Source organism: Anolis carolinensis, chromosome 4, assembly GCF_035594765.1.
Source record: "Anolis carolinensis isolate JA03-04 chromosome 4, rAnoCar3.1.pri, whole genome shotgun sequence".
NCBI lineage: Eukaryota > Metazoa > Chordata > Lepidosauria > Squamata > Dactyloidae > Anolis > Anolis carolinensis.
The window spans coordinates 214,313,896-214,336,654 of record NC_085844.1 but is presented as its reverse complement, the minus strand read 5'-3'; the positions used below and the strand labels follow the sequence as shown (position 1 = coordinate 214,336,654).

Below are 22,759 nucleotides of genomic sequence, written 5' to 3'. Positions count from 1 at the left end.
GGACTGAATACCACAAAAAGAAAATAAAGAAAACTGTCATAAACTCATGTTCCTATTTGCTATCATGATTCATTTCTCTGATGTCCATGTTGAAAACCTAGTATCAGTTTTTGCTTAAAAACTAAAATTTGCAGAACTGGTAATCAACATATAAAATATAGGTTCTAGAGCCATTTTTGGTTGGAATGTCTTTACTGGACACCCTGACTTTAAACTCAGATGTTTGGGCATAGTTACATCTGTTGTGTTATGCTATCTGAAAAGTGCAGTCTGGGGCCTTTTCATATTTCATAGTGGATGCCAATTTCCAAATCCTGGAACATGCAAAGACATGCCTAATATGAGAAGTCTGTTCAAGCAGCTACGAAATGTTGCAAGAGATTCTGGCATATACACCTGAAATGACATGAGGCTTCATGCAACCTCTTGATTTGCTTTTGCTGTAGAACCAGTTCTAATGAGGAAGAAAAAGGTGCTTTTCACATGCTAAAGAAACTTGATTCATTGCAGTCAGAAACAGAGTGGTTTGAGAGTTGGTCTGGGAGACTAGGATTCAAATCCCTGCTCAGCTATGGAAACCTACTGGGTGATCCTCAATAAGTTACATTCCCTCAGCAAATCGGGCCAAGAAAACCCTGTGACAGGGGCACATAAGTCAGAAATTACTTGAACTCACACAACAATTGGAAAACCTATCTGTTAAGAGGAAACAACAAAAAGTGCTTTCCATATGCTTATAAAAACAACAGTAATGCTAACACTTTATTTATAACTCCATATAATGATGAAATGTTCAAATGATTGATCGACCTCAATTATGCTTGGATCCTTACAGACAGCCTGGATCGGCTAGGAAAAAGTTTTCCAAATACCGGAAGGGAAGTATAAATCCAGCTGAGTCATGTGCATTCTGGCCTTAGCCTAGATGAGTTAGTCTAAAACTACATATAAATAACCACAGAAGACATTGATTAACCACAATATGTTTAATTAATTATTCTTTAGAAACAATAAGAAACAGTATGTTTTGCAGATTCACATTTGCAAAGAAACTGGCAAAAAGAAAAGAATATCCAGTGTAATTTTTAGCCTATCTTACAGCCTTTGAGAGAAAATAGAGCATTAATATAAAAAAGTCCATCCATGTTTGTGTTATACCTAAGTGCCAGTGGGTTTTTAATGATTAACCACCACTGTAGTTAGATGCAGTATATAAACCTGTGTGTTCCCAAAGGATGTACTAAAACCAATTCAAAATGTCTACTTTTAGGGGTGGAAGGGTATATGACACCCTACGTATTACTTAAAATTTCTCATTTGAACAAGGAAATGCATAAACTGAAATAACTCTTATCACTTAACCACAGACAGAGACAGTTTACCTAATGAGTATGCTGTGTGAGCATAAAATTTGTGCAAGACTAAGATACTAACATTATTTGTTGCTTTGTAAAAGAAGCAGACCCAATTAACTCTTGTTCTGGCAAGTCTGAAAAAATCCTAAGTTTAGTGGGTGTTTTTAAACCAACATTTTAACATTCGGTCCTATTCATATTTAGTCAGAAGTCAGTCGCATTGAGTTCAGTGATGCTCACTCCTAAGTAAGTATTATGGGATTCCAGTCCTAATCTTCTGGCACAACAGGTACAATATCCATTTCAGATTTTATCTAAAGAGCACTGGCCAAATTCTGGCAGAGGAGCCTATCTGAATAGCACCTAGCTCCTCGGAAATCTCAGGCTGATCTACTTCATTATATGCAGTTGTCAATAAGACTACCACACATTCTATGTATGTCACAATAGTAAGAAATAGTTGAAAAAGCCATGTGACACTACACTGAGCATAGCTGCAGAAATACTAACTGAAACCACCAGTGAAGTGGAGCAGCAAACCAATGAAAAAATTATGCCACACCATCTGTTTTCCAAAATTATGTTAAGGGGAGATGCACTTATCAACATAAAGTGTGGTTTGATTTTCAGGAAATGGTCTTATTTAGATACTAGGAATTATTATTCCCAGATGATCAAGTTAAATTGTCTCAGTAAGCTAAATCTCAAAAGACAATTGAAAAAGGCACACTATGAGGTAAAGAAAGAACAGGGACTTTGGCATTATCACACAGACCAAGTTAAAGGATTTGATTTTACAGCTGAACTGGCTCAAGTGGGAAACAGTAGTAACTTTTTATTCTATATAATGAGATGTAATAGTCTTGTAGTAAGTATCACAGTATCTGGGAACCAAAGGGAAACACGTATTCCTTCATCCACTCCTAACCTGCGGGTACTAATTCATCTCTAAGATTCATCACATTGTTACTGGCACAGGAAATGCCCAAAGCACTGATTTCACAAATAAACAAGCTTGACTGTTTCCAACAGATTTCTTCCCTTTACATTAAACTAGCCAGCCTCTTTCCAAGGAGGTAAACTGTTCAGTTTTGTTAAAAAGTCTGCACTCAGTTCCAAAACGTCAGAAGGAAAGACCTCTTCAGAGGCACCAAAACAAAGTAAGTCAGATGCATGAGAAGGATGGTGACCTAGTCCCACTGCCCTCCCTTTTCTTGTCCTGTTTGGAAGACAGACTCCTATTTATGGAGTGTGATCAGGAGGACAATGTTTCTACTTCCTCACATGTGTAAGTTACTCTGCTTAACAATGCCTGAACAGGGTTGGGAGTTGCTAATATTGTGAAAGGAGAAGGGAGAAGCGGGATTGAGACCATAGTAGTCCTTCCATGATTAGAACAGCATAGGGTCTAGTGTCTGAATGGACAATAAGACTCCTGCACTGATGAGAAATGGCCAACATTTTAGGAAAAGGCAGAATGGAGTTGCACAGGGATATCCCATTCTTGAGATGGCACAAGAAATCCTCCACTTAGGGTTTCTCTCATGTGCCACCAACTTTTCAAATTCGTTGTGTCTTTTTTGACCTCCCTTTCCCTTTCTATCTAGATATTTTAATTGAGGGTTTTCAGACCAGATGTATTGACAGGATTTGACATGGGAAATTCCATAATCAGATCTTTCTATATTTTTTGAAGTAAGGAGGAAAAATCAGGTGCCACAGATGATATTGCATTTCTATCATGGCAATAGGAGATGGTGTAGTTAACTCTGTCTTTCTCATATAAGTTCTCCATTTTATATTGGGCACCTGCATCTTGTATTAGAGAGTGGGGGAAAGATAGGTATAATATATGCACCTGTTTGTTTTCTCCACTCCATTACAAATGGAACCTGAAGGGCAATTAAATTATGGAAAATGATAAATAAAGGGTTAATTTTAGTGCTTTGGCAAAAAACCAAAATTGCTGAACTCTTGACAGTTTCTTTTAACTCAAGTGGGAAGATACCAGAAGATCTGCATCATGTGAATAAGCCTGGGTGGGAAATGGGAGCACAGAAAACCATCTTGAGGGCAGCAAAGGTAGCTGCTCCTGCTTTCAAGAGTTTCACAGCAACTTGATACCTGATTTTAGTCTATGTCGGAGAAAGAAGAAGGGAAGCAAGAGTCATCATGATTGCAGCCTACCATAAATGGCAATTTCCCGTCTGAGGGAATCCTAATCGTACAAACTATTTACATTGCTATGACAGAAAGTCAACTCTGAAGGAGTCGAGGATCTCTGCAGTATGAGTCATCTAATCCAAGCACTGGGACAAATAGTAGTTTGAAATTTGAACAGCCTCTTTCCAAGATACAATGGGTGACAGAAGGGAGAAACAGCTTCACTGTTGAAACATTTTGCTGTCTTCCAACCTCCAGCCCATTACTGTTTTTACTGTAAAACAGGAGTGGACAAAATAGCACCCAGGGGCTGCATGTGACCCCTCAAGGCTGTTTTTTCTTTGCTCCCATGTGTAATTATTTTGCTATTAAATGCCCTCTAGGGAAAGTGAGGGGCATTTTCACCATGCTTTTGCCTCTCTGGCCTATGCTGTTTTAAAAAACAAACAAACAGGAAGTGAATAGCATGAGAGTGGACAAAACACCTCCACAGGACATTTGGGGGCAAAAATGTTGTGGTTATAGGAGCTGGAGTATGGTTTTCTGAAATCTTCTGGAGGCAGCAATATGGTGTCCTAGGCTTTAATAGTTTGCCGATCCTGTTGTAAGATCATGTCACTTTACTTAGGTTTCTAACACTGCATTCCAATTAGTTCTTTTAATGTGGACAGTGGTGAGAAACAACACCATTCACAAAGAGATTCAGCTAATGTTTCATAAGCTGCAGCTGATCTACTGCTAAGAAACTGAATCCAGGAATGATGTCCAAAAGGACAGATGCCCTTTAAGGTGAAAAATTACTAGTGAAAGCTTAAGCCAATAAATGAACATGTCAGAACTGATTGTTCTGTTCCAAGGCCTGGCATAAACTATTGCAGCCTGAGACAGCAATTATTTCTGCTTTGGGAACGAAGCCTATGTAAAAGCACCCAGACTTTAGGAAGTGGAAGTAAAATTTCAGTAACAGAGATGTTCATTCTAATGAATGAGCATTTAATGTACAGTGGATTTCCCAGTGTAAAACATAGCAGGTTGATACACTTTGTTATGAAGCAATTGCACCGACTGACATTTTGATTTGCCTAGGAAGCGAATAGCAGAGGATTTCAAGAATTACTTCATACGTATTCTGGGATTTGGCTCCACGATGCTTCCAAAGTCCTTCCGATATGGGGCTTTCTTAGTCATCAACATCATCCATGCTTGAGTTAAGAAACACCTGTTAAAAGGAACAGAAACAATCCCAGGAGCCTAGAGGCTGTAAAGGGAGAGATCCAATGCTCAAGGAAGGTAATATCGGCAAGAATTCCTTGCTTTCTTCACACTCTTGTTTGAAACCAAACCATCAGACCACTCCTTTGATAAAGCTGGTGTCCAAATGTACAATTAGCATGCGTAGGAAAGACATTTCTTTGCGGGTATTTTCAAAAATAACTCTGGGGTCATCAGATTGGCATCGCAGACAGTTGGGAGCCATCACCATGGCCAAGTTGTTTACGTCCATCTTGGTTTTGCCCACATTAATTGGCTGGGCAAAAATCTGTAAAATAAAGATATGTAAAGCTAAAATATAGTAGCAACATTAATAACACTATAATAGAGATGCAGCAATAGCATAGAAGATGTAGGGTGCATCTACATTGCAGACATTATACAGTCTAGCACCACTTAATGCTATGGAATCATGGAAGTTGTAGTTTTTCAAAGAGCAAAACTACACTGACCATTTAAGGTGGGGTGAGGTTGGCAGAGGAGGAAGCAATTTCAATTGCTCATCATTTTAGTTGCCCTCCTCTGGACGCTTTCCAGCTTGTCAACATGTCCCTTTAATTGCGGTGCCCAGAATTGGACACAGTAGTCTGACCAAGGCAGAACGGGCCGAGGGCTGGGTGATTTGTATACACACAAGAGGCTTACTCCAACCAGGATCTACAGTATTTGTGGCTTCATGGCTGTGGAGGATTTGGGGTTGTTCTTCATCTCCCCCTCCCCAATGCGCATGTTTGGATCCCCAGAACACTCACTTCTTAATCTATTTCACCATGTGATGCAGTTTACACCTAGGCATGCTGATGTACATTACAAGCTCTATTTTGGAGTATCCCCCAATATTGGTTATCCCATATCAGAAAATTTAAATCGGATTACTCTGTATATTCATGCCATGTGTCATTTAAATACTATGTTTTTGAGGTCTTTATCCTTCTCTGCCAAAGAGTGCTGGTGTCTCACCATACTAGAAATCCCAGGATTCCCTAGCATTGAGTCATGGCAGTTAAGATGGTGTCAAACTGCTTTAATCCTACAATGTAGATACACCTATAGTTTAACTGGCCCTTAAAAGAATGACCTACTTCTGCTGGAGCTAGCAATCTGTTCAGTATAAAAAAGCAGCTTTTGGATGGAGACAACATCTTTGTAAGAACTGCGGGGAAGACTAAGTGTGATATACATAAAATGAATATAGACTGAAACTTCAAAATTATTTACACTATGGAGCAGAACAGAGCTACCATATGGGATACAGTAGAGTCACGTTTATCCAACTTCCGCTTATCCGACACACCGTGTTATCTGACGCCCACCTGCCCTCGCTCGCTCACTCACTCACCAGGCTGGGTCCTGGTTCTGCTCTTGCTGCCAGGACCAGCCAGCGAGCGAGCGGGTGGCAAAGGAAGAGGATAAGGGAGGCCGCCACCGAGAACAAGGGAAGCATGCTGCCTTCTTCAAGCCCTGATGCCAACTCCCGTGAGCTCTCCCTCTCTCCCTGCCTTCGCCTCCCAGCCTGTCTACGCCACGGGCCATGGTGCCCAGCCAGGAGAACCAACTGGTCCCCAAAGAGGTGAGCGAGTGGGCCTGAGGCCTAAGGGCGCCGGAGGCAAAAGGGACAGGGTCCCTCCCTCGCTTGGGGGCTGCACTGCTCCCGCTGCTTGTCATCTTCTCCTCCTCTCCCTCGACAGCCAGTTGCCGAGGGAGAAGAGGAGGAGGATTGCTGGGAGAAGCGGCGGGGCAGCCTGAAAGCCTCTCTTGGGGGCTGCACTGCCCTGCCCGTTTGTCCACTTCCTTCTCCTCCTCTCCCTCGATAGGCAGTCTGCCAAGGGAGAAGAGGAGGAGGATCGCTGGGAGAAGCGGCGGGGGCAGCCTGGAAGCCTCGCTTTGGGGCTGCACTGCCCCCACTGCTTGTCCTCTTCCTCCTCCTCTCCCTCAACAGCCAGCCTGCTGAGGGAGAGGAGGAGGAGGAGGAACTTCGTCTCCAGCAACAGGGGAAGAGGCTCCTTCTTCTGCCACCCTCCCTATTATCAGACAGTTTCGCTTATCCGACATTCTGCCCTCCAGTTTAAGTTGGATAAACGAGACTCTAGTGTAATTGTTTTGGAATGAAATTCTGACTGTATATACCTGCAAAAAGTGAATGAGGTAACATAAGACCAATCTGTTGAGTTCTGGCAGGAGGTCCACTACTGCTACAGCAGCATCGGGGTTCTCATAGTTGCTGATACACTCTTTGTAGAATTGCTGTGGAATTACAGGCTCCTCCAGTTCCCGATACCACAACTTCAGCAAAGAAGCTTCAAGAACAAGAAGAAAAACAGAAACTTTTAAAAAGGCATACCAGATGAACTCTTTTAGCCTGGAGGATGTGTCTGCTGTTTGGCAAGACATGTGGTAGTTACTGTTCCAAAATGGATCTTTCACAAAGAACACAATATCATCCTCTTCACACTGAACTAGACAACTGACTCTGTTCTTTTTCACAGGAAAGATACTATCATCTAATTTACTGAGAACTACAGCCTCAGAGCTTTGAAAATTAAAGAACACAAATACTGAAGGGAAATGGGCAGCAACTGTTCTTGGCTTCAGAAGTAAGTACTAAAAGTTCTGTAGAAGATGAAATGTGAACAAAGAAACACAAGATATACAGACACACTAATCCAGCAGAAAGCTCCATCCAAATTCTCAGGCTAAATGAATCATAAGGCCTTTCAACATAGCTATGTAGCTGCTCCATACCTGGTATATTGGGATCACTCAAATTGTTAGGAATCTTCCACTGATCCACCTGTAGTTTTAGAGCATTGACTTCATCAATATCACCAGGAATTCTGTAAGAAGACACAAACAGCCAGAAATAAAATCCAGTAATGAAAGTCATGAATCACATAGTTCCAGAAACAAGAGGTACTAGCACAGATGAGGCTATATACATTCATTGGAGCACCTCTGACAGACAGACACATACTAGCTTGATAAGAATACCAAAGCTGATGTGAAAAAAATGAACCTGATAACAAAAAGTTGCTGCAAGGAGGGATTCTATTCAAGGTTCTATCCAGAATTCTAGTTTCATGACACTCTAGATCCACTTCCCCTGAATTTTCGCTTTTCCCCCAAATTTTCTGTTTTTATCATTTCAATAGTTAATCAGTAAACCATGGTAACTAAGCATATGGAACTCTCCCTGACCTCTTTGTGCTTCCTCTTATTCCCCCAATATTTTCCATAATTCTCCAAATTAAAACAACCCCTCATATTTTGCTGGTTCTTCGCTTTTGTGCATCATAATATTGTTTTAAACACATAATGATCAACACCAAGAATGCATTTATCAAAATAAGCCACACTAGTACAATCAAAATGTTGGTGTGTGTGTGTGTGCACGCGCACACATATGTATTTGTCTGGGAGTGTTAGCAGTAGCAGAGATAAGTGCTACCACAAAGAAATTAATTTTCTACAACTATGATACTGACTTCTTGGCAGTTATTAATCAGAATCTGAATCAGAATAATTTAAGTGATCCTTTTTTCTTTGAGTATGTGACAGAATTTGGTTTGCAGCATTGCCACTGGTAGCCAATGAGCCCTGTCACTCCTGTCACTTTTTTTGCAGAGTTATTTGCATTTGTCACTTATTTCCAGATATGGTTCCTTGCTCTGCATCTTTGGGACAGAATGTAAACAAAAAGCAAAACAACAGCAGCCTAGAGTTATATCTATTCAGTGTGAGAAACGGAATGGGAGAAGCCTCAGGAAAAATATGAATGATGCACCTATGTGTTTCCCACAATTTATCTTTCCCATCACATCTATCTACAGAGAAGATAGCAATAAATTGAATATTCATTGGTAAGGTGAAAATACTGGAAAAGAAGGAGAGAAAAACACAGAAAACATGTGGACAAAACTGCTGATGAGTTTAGAGCAACCTCCCTTCCCATTAGACCATGCATTTTTTTAGACTAGAAATTGTAGCGTCCTCTGATATGGCTAGAAAGCAAAGAAAATCAATAGTCAATGAGAGGGGAAATTGAGACAGTTCATTTGCTACAGAGCTTCTCCCTAGATTGATCTGTTAACCAAGGACTTCCAATTGATTGTATTTTTTCCCCACTCCACTGGTGTTCAAGCTGGGCTTTGTGAAACTGTTTGAACCTTACAGAAAATGTCTATGACAACTGCTCTGCTAATGCATATTTTCAACAAGTTAACCAGAGCTAACACGACTATTCAATAAAATGGGTAAAATTTTGGTGAGGTAACAATTTTCACAAGCAATGTTTGCATTTCTGTAAATATAAAGGGCCAAAGCGCTTTGTATGGTAAAAGGCTGATGCCATGACCTACTATAGAACATCCTATCAAGATGGGAATGTAAGAATTAAGCTGGAGATGAAAACTTAAATAGCTGCAATTGGCTTATTATATTTTAATGGCTGGAGTTGGAATGGTTGCTGTTCACCTTTCACCTTTTCAGAAACAATGGCTCATTCTTGGGTTGTATCTGAAACTTCAGATAATAACCACTCTTGTAATAGCGGGCAGTCTTGATCTTGCTGCTTCCATTTCAATCTGTCCTGATGCAAATGTATAAGCAGTAGCACAAACAATTTGTTTAGAAGTAAATGTTGAGAAGTACAAACTCTCACAAATTATTTTGCTGTTGTGCAGATATTACTTCCTGAACTGACACTCTTTGTGTACCTGGGACTTCAAAGCATGCAGTTCTATGTGGATTTGAAGGAAAAATCTTGTGTGGCCAAATACATGCTAGATTTCATGTAGATAGCATCAATAATAATTAATGTAGCTTTATAGCTAAGCTCACCTGAATATTCCTTCAGTCTGTTCTCCTCCCAATTCTAGAACTTGCTGAGATAGCTGTGTCTGTACCCAAGGCAGCTTGTGATCTGGAAACATGTCTTGCTGCCGTAGCATGATTTCTTCCAGAGAGCTGCCAAACAGTGAAGGTGTCACAATAGCATTCTTGGCATGTATTATCTCTTCAATTGTAGGCTTTCGGAGACCCTATACACAAAACAAACAATAAAGTTTAACTGGCAATTACTGGATACTGCATAGAACCATCAATCACAGGGAATGCTCTCAGGTAGTCTCTGAAAAGAAGATGGGATAATGGAATCTCAGAGAAAGGAGATTTCTAACAGAAGGGTAACTGAAGTTTAATGGGTGATTCCAAATGAACAGCGCTATCTTCTACAGAAGTGATTAGTTTGGGTCCCAACTTTATAGTTAGCTGAATAAGTTTCATCTCTTTGAACTTTTCATTCAAACTTAAATCAGAATCTAATAATTAAAATTCAAGACAATATTAAAGGTTACATGCTCAGACTTGAAGAGGTATATATACTGGCTGGCTATTTTTAGGGATACACTCAACCCAAGGCTCTTTGCAATCAACTTGGGAGACAGGCACTAAAACTGCATTTGGACATTACAGTAAGTCATCCTTATGGCATGGTCAAAAGAAGGAGGGGTTTGGAATCTTTCACTTGAGATCTGGATCAAATAGTTTCTTATTTCATTTTAACTAGCAAATTCTGTTTAATATTTACTATAGTGTGTTTGAAAGAGGTTGACATATTATCTCTCCTAGAATAAGTGCTTCATGTGTACAGATTACAAGACTGTTGTATATTAATTTTGAATATTGGAACAACTTCACATCTATTTCTTATAGGACTACTCAAGACAGATTAATATTTTAAGGACTCATGCCTTTAAAAAAAAAAGACAAATAGAACATTTCAGATAATTCATTTCCAGTTCTACCACAGTTTTTGAATGAATGTATGCATCTATCCAATCAATAATTCTTATATCTACCAGAATAACAGCAACAAATAAAGAACCCTAAGGTAAAAAGGATAAAGGAAGAATTCACTTAAAAAACTACATATGAATATCATGACTGACTCACCTTTTTGCCTCCAGTGACTGCAACCTTTTGCAGTTTTCGGTAACAGTATCTGGCATAAGTGCTGATCGGCAGGCCTAGTAGACAGAAATGAATAAATGTAAACAACCTCAGAATGGCACTGGAAAATTTCAGAGAGGAGAACATGGTTGCACTACACACATTTCTTAAGATTTTCTATAACTGACACTCAAACTCCCCCACTCAGGAAAATAAATGTTAAGCAAAGTCTGTTACTGTTTTACTGTGCAAGTAACACATACTTATAGTAAACATTGTATCTCTTTATAAAACTTTTGTCAGCCAAGCACTCAAAGTACTTTTTTCTACCAACTATCAAATATGTTGCAGTGATAGTGTATTTTCTTTGCTTATAAACATCACTATCTACCCCAAAAATCTATACCATTATCTGTATTTCTTTTGTTGTTGTTTTCAAAGCAAAATTGAATTAGAAATCCTCATCTGTTTGAGAAAGACAACCTTTCCCACTGTGATTTCCATTCTGTGACACATTTGTTTTAATATTTGGATGGCGAGGTAGTTGTTTCAAAATTTTATAGTCCCTTTTTATCACAAATTTCTCTAATTTAAAAGATAAACGAAAACACCGTGAACAGATAACAGTTTCTGCCCTACATTATGTGGCAACACAATGCAGACCTTTAATATAGCATCAGCTTCTGCTGTGATTTCTACATATAATGGTGACCTATTAATTTCCTTAGATAATTGTTCCTCAGTGAAATAACTTTCAATATTGTACTTCCCTGCTGCGCTCTGCAATAGCATATAAGCATTTGCCAGCCAGAATGCCCCATATTACTAATTGAATTTTACTGCCAGAGGCATTATTGCTCAAGAGTTTATTTCACTGATGGGATTAAGAATGGGAAACACTTAAAAAAAAACCCTAATGCTTTGCCACTGAAAATACTTTCTATTTGCTGATACATCATACATAGATTGTGTGTCTGACAAATGTGAAGTACAGCTGATGGAGACTGGCAAATCAGCATCACCAAAAAGGCCATGGTGTGATTAGTATCTCAGGACATGAACATCTTACTCTGGAAATATTACGGATTCAACTAATTGTCTGGTATCATATCAACTGATTCTTATTAATGAATTTTTATTCCATGTTGGAAATCAAAGGCCAGCCTCCTAAATAATTTATTTTCTAATTGAAATCCAATTTATTTCAGCATGACAGATTCAGAATTCTTACACCACTAACATACAATCAGGAAACACATCTTGTGGAGGACCACAGTTACTTAGATACCACTCAGTGGGCCACCCTTGATCAATGCGCAGGGGATAGCCCTGACGGGGACAGTGCATCACCACATTCACACTTATGTAATCATGCAAATGCTCCATCCCCAATCGTAGACCAGGAGCAACAGGAACATCCTTGGGAGAGTGATGGGCTCTCAGACGCATCTCAATGGATTGTCATTGATGAATGCACTGGGGATATTGAAGAGGAGGACAACACTTTACTACCTACCTGATTTACTTCAACAGGAACACTCTTCAGGGGACATACACACTGTCTTGCACAAAAGGGACCTTATCAATCCTCAAAGGAAACAGGTCTTGGTAGTAGGTGACTCCCTCCTTAGAGGAACGGAAGCCATCATTTCCAGACCAGATGGGATGGCTCGAGAAATATGCTGCCTCCCAGGGGCAAAAATACACCATATCATTTAGAGGCTCAGCAGGCTCCTAAAGCCCCATCACCCTCCCCACCTTATGTTGATTCATGTAGGAACCAATGACACCGCTAGGCATACTTTTCAAAAGATCACAAATGATTTTCGAGATCTGGGAACAAAGCTAAAACTGTATAATGTACATGTGATCTTTTCATCCCTCCTCCCCGTTGTAGGACACGGCTCTACAAGGGCCGGAAAAATAGTACAGGTCAATAACTGGCTCAGAAAATGGTGTCAAGAGGAGCATTTTGGCTTCCTTGACCATGGTCTACTCTTCCAGGAGGATGGCCTACTAGCAAGTGATGGGGTGCATCTCACACAAGTAGGAAAACATCTTTTTGCACACAGACTCACAAACCTCATCAGGCGCACTTTAAACTAGATCCACTGGGGGAGGGGAACAACAGCCTGGCAAACACTGTATTACCCACAACCACAGGGAACCGCCAAAAGCCTAAACGGAGGGCTGCACAAACACAGCAAGGACCAAGTACCGAGAGCACAATAATCCTAAATAAACAGCTCGGGGAAAGGTCACAGGGGCTTACATGTCTTTATACTAATGTACAGAGCATGGGAAATAAGCAAGACGAACTCCAACTTTTAGCACAGCACCACACGTACGACGTCATAGGCATCACTGAAACCTGGTGGGATGACTCCCATCACTGGAATGTAGCCATTGAGGGCTATAAACTCTTTCACAAAAGTAGAACCAAGGGGAGAGGAGGGGGAGTAGCTTTATATGTCAAAAACAGTTACATTGCAGAAGAAATGCAAGACTGTAATCCGGGAAACCAGCTTGAAAGCATCTGGATAAGAATCAAGGGAACCAGGACTCAAAAAGATCTCGTCGTGGGCGTCTACTACAGATCTCCAAACCAGGATGAAGGCCTTGATGAAGCCTTCTGTCAACAGCTGGCCAAACAGGCACAAAGAAGAGATATAGTAGTCATGGGCGACTTCAACTATTCTGATGTCTGCTGGAAAACAAACTCGGCCAAGAGCACAAAGTCCAACAAATTCCTCACTTGCCTTGCAGACAATTTTATGGTCCAGAAGGTAGAAGAGGCAACAAGGAGATCAGCAACTCTTGATCTAATCTTAACAAATGTGGAAGACCTGATCAATACAGTAGAAGTCGTTGGATCCTTAGCGGCAAGTGACCATGTGCTCCTGCAGTTTGCCATACAAAGGAAGGCTGAAACTAATACAAGTCAAACACGCATTCTGGACTTTAAGAGAGCTGACTTCCAAAAAATGAAGGAAATACTGAGCGGCATTCCATGGACGCCAATATTAAAAGACAAGGGAGTTAAGGATGGATGGGAGTTTTTTAAAAGTGAAATACTCAAGGCGCAAATGCAAACAGTGCCAACAAAGAAAAAAAATATGACAAGTGCAAAGAGGCCAGAATGGATGTCCAAAGAACTTCTAACCGGGCTAAAACTCAAAAGAGACATGCACAAGAAGTGGAAAAGGGGAGAAATCACCAAAGAAGAATTCAAACGTATAGCCAACTCCTGTAGGGAAAATGTTCGCAAGGCTAAAGCGCAAAATGAGCTCAGGCTTGCCAGGGACATTAAAAACAAAAAAAGAGGCTTTTTTGCTTACGTTGGTAGAAAAAGGAAGAACAAGGAGGCGATAGGGCCTCTGCAAGGAGAAGATGGGGTGATGGCGACAGGGGACAGGGAAAAGGCAGAACTGCTCAATGCCTTCTTTACCTCGGTCTTCTCACAAAAAGAAAGCCATCTTCAACCTCAGCAACATGAAATGGATGAAGGATTCGGGGAAATCCAACCCCAAATAGGGAGATAAGTTGTCCAGGAACACCTGGCCGCTCTAAACGAATTCAAGTCTCCAGGGCCAGATCAGCTACATCCAAGAGTATTGAAGGAACTAGCTGAGGTTATTTCAGAACCACTGACAATTATCTTAGAGAGTTCTTGGAGAACAGGAGAAGTCCCAGAAGATTGGAGGAGGGCAAATGTGGTCCCTATCTTCAAGAAGGGAAAAAAGAACAACCCAAACAATTACCATCCGGTCAGCCTCATGTCGATACCAGGCAAGATTCTGGAAAAGATCATTAAGGAAGTGGTCTGAAAACACTTAGAAACAAATGCAGTCATTGCTAATAGTCAACACGGATTTACCAAAAACAAGTCATGCCAGACTAATCTGATCTCTTTTTTCGATAGAGTTACGAGTTGGGTCGATACAGGGAATGCCGTGGATGTAGCGTACCTAGATTTCAGTAAGGCCTTCGACAAAGTCCCTCACGACTTTCTGGCAAACAAACTAGTAAGATGTGGGCTAGGCAAAACTACGGTTAGTTGGATCTGTAATTGGCTGAGCAAACGAACCCAAAGGGTGCTCACCAATGCGTTGTCTTCATCTTGGAAAGAAGTCACTAGTGGAGTGCCGCAGGGTTCCGTCTTGCCCCCGGTTCTGTTTAACATCTTTATTAATGACTTAGACGAAGGGTTAGAAGGCACGATCATCAAGTTTGCAGATGACACCAAACTGGGAGGGATAGCCAACACTCCAGAAGACAGGAGCAGAATTCAAAACGATCTTGACAGACTAGAGAGATGGGCCGAAACTAACAAAATGAAGTTCAACAGGGATAAATGCAAGATACTTCATTTCGGCAGAAAAAATGGAATGCAAAGATACAGAATGGGGGACGCCTGGCTAGACAGCAGTACATGTGAAAAAGATCTTGGAGTCCTTGTGGACAACAAGTTAAACATGAGCCAGCAATGTGATGCGGCTGCTAACAAAGCCAATGGGATTTTAGCCTGCATCAATAGGGGTATAGCATCTAGATCCAGGGAAGTCATGCTTCCCCTCTATTCTGCCTTGGTCAGACCACACCTGGAATACTGTGTCCAATTCTGGGCACCGCCGTTGAAGGGAGATGTTGACAAGCTGGAATGTGTCCAGAGGAGGGCAACTAAAATGATCAAAGGTCTGGAGAACAAGCCCTATGAGGAGAGGCTTAAAGAACTGGGCATGTTTAGCCTGCAGAAGAGAAGGCTAAGAGGAGACATGATAGCCATGTACAAATATGTGAGGGGAAGTCATAGAGAGGAGGGAGCAAGCTTGTTTTCTGCTGCCCTGCAGACTAGGACGCGGAACAATGGCTTCAAACTACAGGAAAGGAGATTCCACCTGAACATCAGGAAGAACTTCCTGACTGTGAGAGCTGTTTGGCAGTGGAACTCTCTCCCCCAGACTGTGGTGGAGGCTCCTTCTTTGGAGGTTTTGAAACAGAGGCTGGATGGCCATCTGTCGGGGGTGCTTTGAATGCAATTTCCTGCTTCTTGGCAGGGGGTTGGACTGGATGGCCCATGAGGTCTCTTCCAACTCTACTATTCTATGATTCTATGACTTTTGTTGCCATAGTGTTTTTTGATGGCATTAAGGAAACATAAACAAAATTTTCAATTAGATTAGGAATTCCATGTTGTAAGAACTTTCTATTCTACTGCACTTCCAGAAACAGGGTCTTCATACAAAAGCAAGAGTGAAGAAGGCTGAAGTAGACTGGGTATTATTAAAAACAAGGCAGCCAAGTTCCGGGGGACACAAAATTATTTCAGTATGATTACAATAAGAAGAATTGGGCCGTGTTCCAAATTGATTCCCCCTAAATGGCAAATGGCAAACCTAAGTGTAAAACAGAAATTGGACTACATGAAGCCATTTTTGAGGACTCCTAGCCTCCCCACAAAATTTCTAAAAAATCAAAATGCTCTTCATAGAAGAGGGGGTTATTTCACAATTTTGCCCCCGTTTAAGGTCCAGGAGAAGCATATTTTTAAAAACAGGAAATACACTGGAAGTCACTTAGGTGATATGAGTATGCTGTGAAAAGTGTGAGTAGGTATCACAAGAACTGAAAATACAACTGCCAGTATTATAAAGTTATATATAAATCAATTGTGCAACCATGGTTTTAGAGGGCTTCATCTCAAAAAGGCCATTATAGAGATATAAATGACATAGAAAAGGACTAGCAAAAGGAATAGAGAACTGGAGTAACTTGCCTATGAAAAAAGGACCTCCGAACCTATTAAAATGGCAAGGGGAGAATAGAGAAACATGACAGAAAAGTATAGAATTATGTATGATATGGAGAAAGAGAGAGAAAATTTTCATTCTGTTGATAATCCTAGAATCTGGAAATATCAGAACCAATTATGTGGATTAAAAGATAGAGATTTAAGATAAACAGAAGAAAACAGAGTTAAATGGAGGAACTCTCAACCGTAAGCTGTGATGACTGCCTACTTGGTTTTAAAAGAGAGTTTAGCAAATACATGGAGAATAACAGTTATGTATTAGTGCCTATTAGTCACAATAGCTATATACTACTTCTAGGATCAAAAGCATCATACTTCAGAACATCAAAACATCAGCTGTTGGGAGACAATATTGTGATAGGCCTTTTCGCTTCACTTACTGCCTGTGAGCGTGCTGAATGGCGGCTGTAGGAATAAACTGCTGGGCTGATCCAGCAAGGTTTTATTGTATTTTTATTACCATTGAGAAAGTCATTAAGACTTTCTGACTTGTGACTTTTTTGGGGTTACTTTCATCAGATACAGACAAATATCTTTTTTTTAAATTAAGAGAGACAAACAGAAGCAGGAGCAACTCAGTCTATATACATACAACAATATTATTACACTCAGTACCCAGATAACATACTGAGACGCAAAGCCATCTGAAAGGACTTCTATAGAGTCTTTAAGTTCTAAAACATTATATGAATAGAATTCAATTCAATTCATTTAAAAGAAAATGAAGGGTCCAGCGGGAAAAGCTGCTCGTCTAGAGTTAAGTAAGGTGGTAAAGTAAATCTTCTTAGTCGTTTTTGAATTAGTATCACCTACATAATTAATTCAGATTGATCAAGCTCCAAAAGGAGGGTGAAGAAGCTCCCTACTCTAAACACAGAGGAGAAATAAAGCATATGACCCAATTAATTCTTCCGCTGGACTTCTCTGTGGTTAAGAGCCAATGATTAACTAATGCCATCAGGATGAAGGAATACAGATTGTTTCAACAAGGTTGCAACTGCACACATGTTTATTTGGAAATATGTTCAACTTAAATAAATCAGACTTTAAACAAATTTTACCAGCAGCAATTTTGCATTTCTCTCCATTCCTGAAATGTTGGTGCTTGCAGAAGCCCTGGATTTGATTTTTCTACAATAAAACACATACAACTATACCTGAAATTTACAGTACACACAGACATATATAACTGTGTCTCATCATTAGCCCTCCTCATAGTCCAGGGTGTTTTTACCTTCATCCTCTGTGTTTTGCTTCCTCTTTTTCCTGGATTTTGAGTTCTTTTTGTTTTTCAGATCCAGAAGCTCTTTAATGCGGTGTGTAACTGAAAATTCAAAGCATCATTGATTGAGTGATGGCAAAAACATAAAATGGTGTCTGATCAATTCCACCTTTACATGGTGAGCCATGACAGAGCAAGGGCCTGTGTTTACTGAATTTACTCATCACAAAATCAGCTCTGTGTACTTCCTGACAAAAGGTTTGTGCTACACTGTTTTTGCTCTTTTGTCAGAAATCATCAAGCTCAGCAACATGGGTTTGAGGAGCAAGCTGAATACTAAATCAATTAAATTGAAATAAGTTTCAAAATGTAAAACATTATTTCATATACAATTTCTTTGACTAAACCTCAGTTGACAAATTTAGAATTCCCAGCCTTTAATATTTTCCAAGATTATGGCTCATGTAAGAAAAATGGAGAGAATCACAAGCTATGTCAAAGAATGATAGCCAAAATAGCTTCATTATTGATTTTCCAAGGTTAAAATTAATAACTGATGGTAAAAAAACCTCCTGAATTTGGAAGAAAAATTACAAAATAATGAAATCTGTACCAATTTCTTTAATACTAACCTAGGATGTAGATAGTAGATGAAAAAGCTCACAGATGAATTATAATTGTCAGGGTATCCTTCAGCTACAGAGAGATGCTGTGAATCTTAGTGTGAATTCATTTAATGTGTAGATCACAACAAAACTGACTTATTCCCACACTTTCAAAAGTACACCTCTATATGTAAAGAAATCTTGGAATGAATTTCTTTGTGTTCTTTATCAACTTTCTAATTCAAATAATTGGTTAATTTAAGTAAACTCTTTAAAGTCAGGTAGCAAATTGATTTCCCCCCTCCCCACAATCTTATAGGCAAGGCTTCTTCAATTGGTGGCCCTCCAGGTGTTTGGGTCTCCAACTCCAACAAGCCCTAACCAGCTTGTTCAATGCTCAGGAATTCTGGGAGCTGAAGTACAAAACACTTGGAGGGCTACAGGTTGAATAGGCCATCAATTTATTCAAGTGGACTATGAAACCCTAGATTTTCAGGTTACATAATGGACTGCTGGGAACAGAGGAGGGGAACAGCACACTTCCACTACGATCGCACTGAATTTAATCCTTTGGCTCCTATAATCTCACTCTATGGAGATAAAAAAAAGAATCTACTTTTCTAAATGATTGACAAAGCATTCTACTTACTTCTATCCTTTATAAAACAATTTATTTTCCTCAGAATACAGAATGCTTTCAGAACACACAGTGCATGGTGAGGGGGAAATAGGACCCAATACATTTTCTCCACAATTTTACTTGGAGAAAAGAGATTTTTCAGCTTTTCAGCAATATGACATCAACTTCCCAAATGTGTATTCAGAAAACAGAGCAACATAAAAACAGATTTAGCAATTTTCTCAGTTATGTGTTAGCTGTGATCTAGAAAAAAAGACGAGTGATAGAAATTATTTATACTTATTGCTATGACCCTTAGAATCCTTATAATAGTTTCTTAGGAAGAATCTGAACATTTCTACTTGTTAAAAATATAAGGCTTTTCATTTAGTTAAACTGGACCTCTGCTACTTAGTTCACCACTTGAACTAAAGTACTTTTACTACCTTAACCTTGGCCTATTAATGTCATTTTCCAGTGCCAAATATTTCAAATTATTAATACATTGCTTTTTGTCTATGTTTTCTAGCAGACTGAGGTGAATGAAAGCAGAGCTTGAACAGAATCTATATTTCATTTGTATTTGCTGTTGCATTTCATGTTGGTGGGTAAGGAACTTACTGTTTTCATCATTGACCTGGCTGAGGTGACGATAGATGTAACCTTCCAGATAAGACTGGAACTTAGGCGATGGTGAGAAAAAGGCCAGGCTGATGGCCATGAGTTCCCAGCCCCATGCTAGGCCTCGGTAGCACAAATTGTCTGTTGTTTGTCTGATTAGCTGGATATATAGCTCATCCCGTAAACCTTGAATGGTCCAGCACTTGGTGATGGTGATCAAAGCCACATGTTCTCGGTCCATCCGGGCTTGCCGATCCCCCATGTAGATCTGTACCAATTTAAACATTTCACAAGCTTCTTTTTTGATGGTATGGTTGCTGGTGATGAGCATTGGCTTTTTGATGGAGCCGCCATTCCAAGACAGCATGTTGGCAATGGAGAGCCTTCGGCGAAATATACCCTGAGTGTGCATATTTAAGTTTTTGGAAGCCCAGTCAGCCATGCTACTTTGAGAAATTGGCTTCCTTATGGTGTGGAAGGGAAATTGATAGCCCATGTTTGTAGAAGGCTGGTCGTTGTTTTCTTGCTGGGAATCAGATCCCATTGTGCCAGACTGCAATGGAGAACAGATAGAATATTACAGGGGAAGAAATTATCTTGGCTGTTCATTTTTCAGATGCAGAATAGCTAACAATTAATCCATCCCCAAGGAAGGGTAAAACCATTTCAGAAAGCTTTGCTTATTTCAGACTTAGAAACCTTATCTCTTATGTAAAACATTGTTAATCTAAACAATGCATTAAATCCCCACTCCCAAACTTCTGATTTCACCCTCTGCAAAATTCAACCCATATCTACCCTTCTTATTTCTAACAGGTTCTCAGAAGTTCCAACTTTCCCTCTAAAAGTGTTTTTCTTGGGTATTCATTTTGGTACTGAAGAGTGACCTGAGAATTCTACATAAACATATTAATGGTAATTTTATTTCTTTTGCTTCGCTTATGTGGAGCTATAGCCTCTGTGCAAAGCTAAAAATGGCAAATGACTTTAACTTACAGCCAATATGGAAGGTCAACCAACTAAGAAAATACTTTCCATCTTGCTTTCTGTAGCACAGCATACATCCATGTTTATTTCATTTATTGATGGGGGATGGGCAAGAATGGAAATCTATCCTTCTGGTGTAAAAACACCACTGAAAACCACAAACCTTAAAACATAGGAATTTGGAGATAGGATATAAACCCAGAACAAAAGCACAATTTGGAAGCAGCAGACAACGGTGGCTCAACATAAGATAAGAACAAAGAAGTAGTAGGAATGTTTCAAATCTAAAAAGAATTCAGTATGTTTCACTGAGCATCCCTGCCCACCAATTTATCTCCAGCTCAATGAGTTTCTGATGCCCAAAGAGAGGTGGCTCCTTCAGTAATCTAGAAAGATGTCAGATCTACTCCCAGCTACATGGATTTATATAAAAAACACTCTTTCCTAAATAATGCTAACAGAGTAACACTGACCTCCTGATTAATAATATCTTTTTCATTCAGTTCTCACCACTACCACTACCACCACAACAACCATCCCATCATTGTTCTGTGACATTGGAACAAATCAACCAACAATTTCCAGAAGCTTCAACCATCTCTATCATCTTAGAACATCTTTCTTTCTACTAAAGCAATCTAATTATGATAAATAGATACCTGGGGTGACGTTTGTGCTCTGTCTGATGAAGACAGGTTTGTCTGACTGGCCATGTTCTTTTCTAAAGAATCTATTTTTTCATAGGTTCTCTTTTGCCTCACAGTATCTTGCTGTACGGTTGGGTCATTCGAGACACTTGCCCTACTGTCCATTCTAGGCCTGTATAAGGACCTGTTACTAGAAGTCACATCATCTCTTGAGCTCCTGCTGTTACACTTTTTCAAGCGTTCTGATTGAAACTTAATTTTATTGACCTCGGGCAAACTAGCATTTTCCAGCATTTCAGCATCTAAGCTGCCTTTACTCTCTCTGCAGGCAGCAGACCTATTCACCACAGCCCGCATCTCTGCAATTAGCTTATCGTTCAGAGCACTGAGTTCACTGCTACTGCCTACAGAGCCGGGCCTTCCCTGGCCTGGAGCTTGCCGTCTTCCTTTTCTCTTTCTCAGGCTTGGAGAAGGTCCTGTTGAGTAACCTGAATCTTGCTGACTTATAACTGTAGGATATTCTTGCACTTGAAGACTGTTCTGCCGACAGTGATGGGCCTCCATATTTTTGAGAACATTTGCTTCTAAGACTTTCCAAGACTGCTTGAAGCTGTCCCTGGAAATAAGTTGCCCTAGCTGAGGTTTAGCAACGCTTTCAATGATCATCACTGGAGAGTGAGTGTTTTTGGATGATTGATCAATGTTGACCATATGTTTAATATATTCTCTTCCGACGGGGCTGTATTCTGTTGCAGAAGGGCTTCTCACATGTTTTTTCCCAGCTTGGTGTTGCTGCATACTTGGATGCTGTAATAATTTAATTGATTGGGGCTTCTTTTTTAAGCTATTGCTTGGTGACATTTGTGGTGTTATCCCATTCACATTTGCATTTCCAGTGTCCATATCTACAGGAGGTTCATCATAAATTGGGGAGTCAATTGATGGCTCATCATATATTGGTGCTGGTGAAGCATACTTTGGAGATGCAGGCTGTGGTGTTCGTGTCTGACTCCCTGAAGGAGGGTGAGAAGGGAGTCCATTAGTTAACACTAGACAAAAACCACCATTCTCTGTCTTCTTAATTTGCATGGACTGCTTTGTTTCAACTGGAGCTGTAAGTTTTGGAGCCAATGCGCTTGGTGCTACAGACTGAGGCTGGGCATATACAACTGGTGTTGGCAGCAGAGATTTCTGACTGCTGGTTTCTGCATTGCTCTGCATTTGAAGTGAATTGCTTGAAGAAGAATTCACTTGTCTCAGACTGTTGACTTTGACCAGCATGGCTGCTTTAGTGCCTGGTAAAGGCTGCCATCGAGTAGGAGTATCTCTGCAAAAAAAAAATTGAAACACAATGTTTATGATAACAAAGCAAAAGCACTACACAAGATTCATACAGTATATAAAATTTCTATCTGAATTCCTAAGTGGTGTATATCTATATCTTGCCTTTTAGCGACAGTGGTGCTCAAGATGATTAATGCATTTAAATTAGAAAATAACTTTCAAATTA

At 40.0% G+C, this 22,759-nt stretch overlaps 1 protein-coding gene across 4 annotated transcripts in view; it reads right to left on the bottom strand.

Annotated features, from left to right (window-relative positions):
- Window positions 1–971: 971 nt before the first annotated feature.
- LOC100559261 (rho GTPase-activating protein 39) overlaps window positions 972–22,759 on the bottom strand; it is a 121,646-nt gene continuing 99,858 nt past the window's right edge. For all 4 annotated transcript variants that reach the window (XM_062978771.1, XM_062978772.1, XM_008109958.3 and 1 more), the window contains 8 exons: window positions 21,262–22,576; window positions 19,616–20,168; window positions 17,783–17,872; window positions 10,740–10,813; window positions 9,627–9,826; window positions 7,533–7,624; window positions 6,918–7,087; window positions 972–5,058 (listed from right to left, as the gene is read on the bottom strand). In XM_062978771.1, coding sequence (XP_062834841.1) covers window positions 4,864–5,058; window positions 6,918–7,087; window positions 7,533–7,624; window positions 9,627–9,826; window positions 10,740–10,813; window positions 17,783–17,872; window positions 19,616–20,168; window positions 21,262–22,576 — 2,689 coding nt within the window. In that variant the 3' untranslated portion in view covers window positions 972–4,863. The remainder of the gene's footprint in view (window positions 5,059–6,917; window positions 7,088–7,532; window positions 7,625–9,626; window positions 9,827–10,739; window positions 10,814–17,782; window positions 17,873–19,615; window positions 20,169–21,261; window positions 22,577–22,759) is intronic.